This window comes from Musca vetustissima, unplaced genomic scaffold (genome assembly GCF_032173495.1).
Source record: "Musca vetustissima isolate MV318-11 ecotype Yass unplaced genomic scaffold, APGP_CSIRO_Mvet_v1 utg105881, whole genome shotgun sequence".
Classification (NCBI taxonomy): domain Eukaryota; kingdom Metazoa; phylum Arthropoda; class Insecta; order Diptera; family Muscidae; genus Musca; species Musca vetustissima.
In genome coordinates this window covers 28,233-37,426 of record NW_026883339.1, presented here as the reverse complement: position 1 = coordinate 37,426, position 9,194 = coordinate 28,233, and the positions used below count along the sequence as shown (strand labels likewise).

The following is a 9,194-nucleotide window of genomic DNA, read 5'->3' as shown; positions in this document are numbered from 1 at the left end:
TTAACAGATGAATCTTAACAAATGTCGCATTTTTAAAGGACCTGTAAAATTAAATTGGATCCATAAACATGTCATTCTGCAACCTATACTAAAGTTTTCATTTGCTCAGATATAGAAGCTATATCTAAATCTGAACCGATTTTATGAAACTTAACACACATCATTCTAGACCTAATTCATTACGCTATGCTAAATTTGGTGCAAACCGAAAGATATTAAAGGACTTTGGGACACCATTAACCTTAAATCGGACGAAAATATATATGGGAGTCAACTCAGAAAGTGATTCTGTGCATATTTTCAAAAGGAGCCATGTGCCTATTTGCCTAAAGGCATAATACCCTGTACAATAGTGTGGTGAAGGGTACAAAAATCGGACGAGAGAACGAAACTATAGATATATAAATCTTCAACAAAATTCGGATAATAAATGCGACATTGTTAACAAAATATATATATATTTAGTATATATATATATATAAAAGGAAACATGGGTCTATCCCGATTCTTTTTGCCTGTTACAAACATATGCAAAATCAGTAAGGTAAGTAGTAAAGTCGGACTGGCCGACTATATGATACCCTTCATCACTTTGGGTATGTTGTACGTATGAATCCTCACAATTGCATGTCACTGTTACTCGAGGGAACATGCTCATGTTCCTTCGGCAACCTATGATAAATTTAATTTCATTCGGGCAGATTTAGAGTAGTGCGTACCATGGGGCAAATTTATGAAAACCGATTTATAGCAGACTGATGTCTGCGTAGTTTTGTTAAAATCGGTTCAGATTTGGACATAGCTCTCATATATAGTTTCGTTCGATTTTTTGTGACACCAAACTCCCAATATTTGTCCGATTGGCACAATATTTTGCAAAGAGTATTGCATTGATAAATTTAATTTCATTCGGGCAGATTTAGAGTAGTCTGTGTACAATGGGACAAATTTATGGAAAACGATTTATAGCAAAATTGATACACGCTATTCTGTACGCCGCACTGTTAAAAAAAAATAATTTCAATCAGACACCCGTTCGAATTACATATGGAAGCTATGGCTGCATCTGCATCAATTTCAACGATACGAAACGTCATTCACGTCTCACTTTGATACATTGTGCAAAATTTCGTGTTAATCGAACAAACATTAGGAGTTTGGTGTACCATTTATGTAAAATCGGACGAATGCATATCCATATGTTGGACCCATATCGAAATCTGAACCGATTTTCCCGAAACATCATTCTAGACTCAATTCTAGAATGATTCGGGACTCAATTCATTACTCTATACCACACTTCGTGCAAATAGAAGGATATATAGGGACTTTGGTGCACCATTTACATAAAATCGGAAGAAAATATATACGGGAGCTATATCTGAATCTGGACCGATTTTCACGAAACTTTGCACAATTTTCGTGCTCATTAAATGATATATAGGGACATTGGTGCACCATTTACATAAAATCGGACGATAATATATACGGGACCTATATCTAAATCTGGACCGATTTTCTTGAAACTTTGCACACATCATTCTGGACTTAATTCACTACGCCGTGCCAAATTTCGTGCAAATCGAATGATATATAGGGACATTCGTGCACCATTTACTGAAAATCGGACGAAACAATATATGGGAGCTATATCTAAATCTGAACCGTTTTTCACGAAACTTTACACACATCTCTCTAGACTTAATTTAGTACGATATGCCAAATTTGGTGCAAATCGAAAGATATATATGTACTTTGGTGCACCATTTACCTTAAATTGGACGAAAATATATATGGGAGCTATATCTAAATCTGAACCGATTTTTCCCAATTTCAATAGGGTTCGTCCTTGGGCCAATTAAGTGACCTGTGCCAAATTTCATCCAAATCGGATCATAAATGCGACCTGTACTTTGTTAACAAAAATACATGGACGGACGGACATGCATAATTCGACTCAGAAAGTGATTCTATGCATATTCTCAAAAGGATCTATGGGTCTATCTCGATTATTTTTGCCTGTTACAAACATATGCACAAAGACATAATACCCTGAAACACAGTGTGGTGAAGGGTATAAATATATATATTTAATAAGGTATCAAGACAGAATGTGTGATAGGCTGCTGCATATAGTTATATATTTTGTATGTATTTCAAAATTACTTATATGCATATTAACAACCTATAATACACCATGCTTTATTGTCTTCAATAGAGCTATTTACTCAACACTTTTTACAACCACTTTTAATGAAAATAAGTGTGCCAATTCCGAACACTTGTGTGTTCATTGACCACTTGAAATTCAGGTGGTTGTCAGATATTTGAATATATTTTATTTCTACTTATGAAATGATTAGTGATATCCATTGAAATTAACTTAATTAAGTGATTATTATATCATTTAAAAACAATATTTTTTTTTAAATTTATATTTGAAGTTATGTAAGTTATATATGAGAGAATTTTATACTCGTATATATTTAGGTGTAGTGATGTGCTGAGTATTAAATTCAAACACGAAGGAAAACATAGACATTTTTACAATTGGGGTACATACGAGACATGTTTTAAATACCAAACATGGTATAAGAAATATAACTGAATTGAACTATTTGGAAACAATTAAACTAAAAAAGAAATCTAAAATGCGCCGAATCTGTGTCGAAGACAAAGTGTACAGATTTCTTCTTTCTTATGAGGACCACCTGCCTAGTTTTACCTCCAAACAATTAAATTTTATTTTGCAAATTGATTTATTACATTTAATATACCTAAAATATTATTTGATACGCTTAAAATGTAATGAATTCTAAACATTGATACTGTTGTTAACAAATTAAAAATTAGAAGCGACAAATACACGATTAAAAATGAATATATTTTTGATTTAAATTGTGTGTGGTCAAAACTAACGCACCAGCACGAAGACGGGCATAACAAATGTTTGACCTTAAGTTATCAAATTATTCGATTATTAATGATGTGTTAAACGATCATTATGTAATGCTTAATAGTTCATATTTTGTGCACCTTTTTAATTATCCAACATCGAAATTAATGATTTTCGTAGTGTTTTACATACATAGATACCATTATTTTGTTATATGGAAAAACAATAGCTTGATGGTGTGAACAACAAGATGAATAATAGATGTGTTTTATTTGAGAAGTATACAGATTTTCTGAATATATGTTGCAATTTCACTATAGCATTTCGAATGAATATATGGAATAAAACACACTCTCATCTCCACTAATTTATCTAGTTATCGTAAATCTTTATGAATTCGTAAATTATCGATAACTTTCTATAAAGATAAATTATTCACGAAAATATTCACACCCCAACATGAAATACGAAATTCCACAATGCAGTGAAATATTTAGGAATATATTAGGGAATTTCTTAAACAACCGATTGGGATATTTGGCATCTTCCGAAACTTCAAATGATGTAGGCCTATGGTTTAAAATTGGTCCCAAAAAAGGGCCACCCACTTAATTATTTTCATAAGCCGCAATTTTTGAAATGAAGTAGCATCAACAGGGATGGTCCGTGTGATGATTTTTTAGGTTTTCGATTGTCAAAAAGGTGTAAGCGTCGAAACCGTCATATTCCTGTATAAAATGTAGTAAATGTAGAAAACGCCATTTATTCGAATATTGTTACCATATACAGTTATTTTCAAAAATACATATTATTTTTACATATATCTGTCTGTTTCTTACTAGAACAAATACAAAATTCTAAACTTTTTGGAGAAAAATTTTTTGAAATTTTATATGGATTTCAGTAAGGCATACGTAATTTCCAAATTCATTAATGAAAATATGTATTTTGTCAAAAACCTAAAGGTTTTGGGTGGGTTTCCGACGTTTCTGACGTATGTAATATACGTCGAAAATGTATGTCATTTACGCCACTGTTTCTGACGGACCATCTCTGAGAATCAACCACATATGGACATAGTCTACGTATATAAGATCTCCATCGCAGGCAAATTTGTATCGTAAGAGGCGTTAATTATGTATTTCGAGTACTATGCGTTTGTATGTTCCCAAATGATTGAAACTCCTACAAATATTGAACCTACACCCAGTTTAAGGAAGGCATGCTACGGAAAGTTTGTCAATTGTGGAAAGAGGGATGGTAGACTTTTAGTCTAGACGGACCATATTAGAATTTGTAATATGGTCAAATATATCGCGTACACACAGAAAAAAATCATGTAAAATCAATTAAAATCGCTATAGCGTATTAAAAAAATTAACGCCAAGGTTCGGGATTAATCTCCTTACAATGTTAAAGTTCTGTGTCAGTAGTGAATAGTATGATATTCTTGGCCCCCTCCGGATATTTTGATTTAATATGCGTTTAATGGTTTTCAATGGAAAGAAAAACGATTCTCAAAAAGAATGGTCTAAGTTTCCACATTATTATACAGGTTTATGGTTTGGCATATCCCCTATATAACATCCCACCCCATTTTTATACCCTCCACCATAGTATGGAGGGTATATTAGTTTTGTTTTTCCGTCTGTAACGCATCGGAATAATCATTTCCGATCCTGTAAAGTATATATCGACGCCTCCAAACCAAAGTATGCTACGTCGACTTAGCATGTTTTAAAGTTCTTTGCGTTTTTAGATACTACGGTCCTTAATTTAAATTAACTGAAATTTTAGTAATCATCGGCCAATCCAAACCAAAGTTATAAGCAAAAATGTACTTAGCGTGACACGTACGATAAAAGAAACTTCCATACTTTGAAAGCTTCTACTGAAAAACTCACTTTTCAGACTTAGCATACTATGGTTCGGAGGCGTCGATATATTCTTGATCAGCATGAAATTCTATGACGATTTAAACATGTCCGTCTGTTATAATCACTCTAGCGTCGAAACGAATTGATATAGATTGCCAAATTTTTGCATAGAGCCGTCTTTTGTCTGCAGGCAGGTCAAGATCGAAGATGGGCTTTATCGGTCTACGTTTAGGGTAACCCCCCAATTTTCGACACTTTGGCGATCTTGAGCGCGTTTTTCAACCGAATTCGCTGAAATTTGGTACATTGGGTTCATATTTAGTGCCAAAAATCTACACAAAAAATTATAAACATAGGTCCACTATTTCTGATAGCTCCCATATAAGGGTACCACCCAATTTTCGGTATTTTAGGTTTTTGAGCGCATTTTTCAACCGAATTCGCTGAAATTTAATATATTGGTTTCTTATTCGGTACCAAATATCTCTAATAAAAATTATAGATATCGGTTCCACTTTTTCTGGTAACCCCCATATAAGGATACCCCCCAATTTTAGGTATTTTGGGGTTCTTGAGCGCATTTTTCAACGAATTCACTGAAATTTACTACATTGGGTTCTTATTGGGTACCAACTATCTCTACTAAAAATTATAAATATAGGTCCACTTTCTCTGGTAGCCCCCATATAAGTTTACCCCCAATTTTCGGTATTTTGAGGTTCTTGAGCGCGTTTTCAACCGAATTTGCTGTAATTTGGTATTTTGTAGTCGTAACAAATCTCCCTACCAAAAATTATTAATATTCGCCCCCCTTTTGGGGCAGTCCCCATATAACCCCCTTTTTATACCCTTCACCGCACTGTGGTACGGGGTATTATGTCTTTATGCATATATTTGTAACAGGCAAAAGAAAACGAGATAGGCACATGGTTCAGTTTGAGAATATGCATAGTATCACTTTCTGAGTTGATTTATGCATGTCCGTCCGTCTGTAGATGCTAAATTGTAAATAAAGTACAGGTCGCATTTATAATCCGATTTGGATGAATTTTGGCACAAGTCACTTATTTGGCCCAAGGACGAACCCAATTGAAATTGGGTATATATCTCCACATATATCTTTTCGCCCGATTTAGGGTAAATGGGGCACCAAAGTCCCTCCATATCTTTCGATTTGCACGAAATTTGGCACAGCGTACTGAATCAGGTCTAGAACGATGTGTGCTAAGTTCGGTCCAGATTTAGATACAGCTCCCATATATAGTTTTGTCCGATTTTATGTAAATGGTGCACCAAAGTCCCTATATATCCCTCGATTTCCACGAAATTTAGTGCAGCGTACTGAATAAAGTCTAGAATGATGTGTGCTAAGTTTCGTGAAAATCGGTCCAGATTTAGAAAAAGCTCCCATATATCTTTTCGTCCGATTTAAGGTAAATGGGGCATAAAAGTTCCTGAAAATCTTTCGATTTGCACGAAATTTGGCATAAAGTACTGAATTAGGTCCAGAATGACGTGTGGCACGTTTCGTGAAAATCGGGTCAGATTTATATATAGCTCCCATATATATTTTCGCCGGTTTTAAGGTAAATGGGTCTCCAAAGTCCCTATATGTACAATGTACTGAAGTTACTATAACCTTTCGTATGTCAAGTTTTCTTAAAATTGGTTCAGATTTACATATAGCTCCTATATATAAAATAGTTAGCTGATTTGTTCCCCGTTTTGAGTTTGGTTCTAAGATTCTGTTGTAACCATTTCATCTGCGGATGTTGTTCATATGCGGCCGTTTCTGTTCAATTGTAAATGGTTTAAAACAATTTTATGGTCGATTTTTAGCTCCTAGGCGATGTTACGACTGCTAACATTCCGGACACTTCGATCATTTCTTCGATTTAATCGACGTTTTCGACGACCCACCTACCTGTGCGAGGTGCATCTTTAACATCAAAAATACCTGAACGGAATCTAGAAACCAAAATTGCTCATAATCGGAATCATAAACACCATTCACAATTTTGACCGCTTGTTCATGCAAGCATTTTCGACTTTGTCAAAGAAAAACTGTAAAATGTACCGAATTTTCTCCTTCTTCACATCCATTTTTAACATCCTGTAACTCACAACTGAATGCACCAAACAAAAAACAGTAAAATACTTTTTCAACTACGAAATGCCAACGAGCATAAATCCGAAATTGTTTGATCGATACTTTACGAGAAATCTATCAGTACAGTCATCTGCGGAAAAAATAATTTTTTTTTGCAAAATATATTAAAATTTATAAATTATGTTCACTGTAAAAATTACATAAATATCACATAATAATTTAGTAATACTGATAAATGAGGTCCATCATTGATAATAATGATATTCTTAACACACATCCTTTCTTTTCTTAATGATGATAGTAAGTGGAGGAAGATGAAGGAGAAGTGTGAGGACGATAGTGAATTTCTGTAGCAGTATAGTGATCACCAGTCGAATAATGAGAGGGAGTAGTATAATGAGCTGGAGAACTATAATGTTCTGGAGCAACATAATGTGTCTTTACAGCAACCGGTTCGGAGTGGACAACTTTGTTCAAAGGTTCACGACGAACAACTGCATTAAAACCATTATGAGCATCAGCGGTGTAGGTAACAATACAATATACAACTGAATGCACCAAACAAAAAACAGTAAAATACTTTTTCAACTACGAAATGCCAACGAGCATAAATCCGAAATTGTTTGATCGATACTTTACGAGAAATCTATCAGTACAGTCATCTGCGGAAAAAATAATTTTTTTTTGCAAAATATATTAAAATTTATAAATTATGTTCACTGTAAAAATTACATAAATATCACATAATAATTTAGTAATACTGATAAATGAGGTCCATCATTGATAATAATGATATTCTTAACACACATCCTTTCTTTTCTTAATGATGATAGTAAGTGGAGGAAGATGAAGGAGAAGTGTGAGGACGATAGTGAATTTCTGTAGCAGTATAGTGATCACCAGTCGAATAATGAGAGGGAGTAGTATAATGAGCTGGAGAACTATAATGTTCTGGAGCAACATAATGTGTCTTTACAGCAACCGGTTCGGAGTGGACAACTTTGTTCAAAGGTTCACGACGAACAACTGCATTAAAACCATTATGAGCATCAGCGGTGTAGGTAACAATACGTTTATAACCATCAGCATCAATTAGGGAATATTCACCATGGACAACATCACCATTACGTTCCTCAAATTGAGTCTTAGAATCCCCAGTTGTTTTATCATCAACATTATAGGAGAATTTATATTGTGGGCTTGATTCATAATGTTCAACATGCTTGGTGAGGACTTTTTGAACTACTGGTACAATATGTTTTACTGGAGCTTCAGTAGGATAAATATAAGCCGGTTGGTGTTTTTCATATTTATACGATGGTGGGGATGATATGTATCCTGCATTGGTAACAGCGACAAAAGCTAAAATTGCAATAAACTGAAATAGAAAAAAAACGATTAATATACATAGTAGGTTATCTCCATATGCAAAATATGTACCTTGAATGCCATGGTTCCTTACAGATGAATTATAAATTTGTGAATGATAAATTTTTTTACTAATTACTTATCTTATATACCGTTAAACATATACCTAGGTGTGTGGATATGGACCTGCTGCGCAATTCAACATTTGATCTGTTATCAAGTTTTGTTTGTTTGTGAAACAGTAAGCGTTGATTTGTTTTTACTCTAATTTAATGAATGTTTGTTTTATATCCGCAACTAAGATAAAAGACAAATAGCGGTTTCCGTAACACATATTAAACATACATACGCAGATCCCAGAATTGATTTTAAAACAGCGCCATCATAAATTATCTTTATTTTATTAATAGGAAAACATATATTTGGTTTATTACAGTCGCGACAAATCGTAAAAGCGCACCATTACAAATTTGAAATCAAAACAAAAATAAACAAACAATTATGATCACATTTTACATGTTTACACACAAAACCTTTATGGTTTTATTGTTATTTGGCGTTTTACCATGAACTAGTAACTGTCTTAAATGATTAACTGTAACCGTGTAAAATGTGGACAATTAAAAACAAAAATACGTCTATGTATCGTAAACAAATGTTGTATGGCCGCGTAACAGAGGTTTCAATTCATGGGCAATTTTGTTAACATAGAAAGTGAATATTGTGTATTATCAGTAAATCACATGTTTCTAAGAAAACACCTGAATCAAAAAAGAAAATATATAACAAGATAAGCTAATGACTAAAAGAACACCTGTTCTTTAATAAAATAATTTTGATTTCTGAAAATTCGACTATTTTTATAGAAGTACTGATATTTACTTGCAATAACATTTCCAGGTCTAAAGTATATAGTATTCTGCAAGGAGCGAGTAAAATGGCT

The 9,194-nt window shown here is 33.6% G+C and overlaps 1 protein-coding gene across 1 annotated transcript; it reads right to left on the bottom strand.

Moving 5' to 3' along the window:
* Positions 1-7,703: 7,703 nt before the first annotated feature.
* Positions 7,704-8,335, bottom strand: LOC133330206 (larval cuticle protein A3A-like). Its single transcript, XM_061538669.1, has 2 exons — positions 8,324-8,335; positions 7,704-8,261 (listed from the first exon to the last, which is right to left on the bottom strand). Exons 1-2 carry the CDS (start codon positions 8,333-8,335, stop codon positions 7,704-7,706), a joined length of 570 nt encoding a protein of 189 aa, XP_061394653.1.
* Positions 8,336-9,194: the final 859 nt, after the last annotated feature.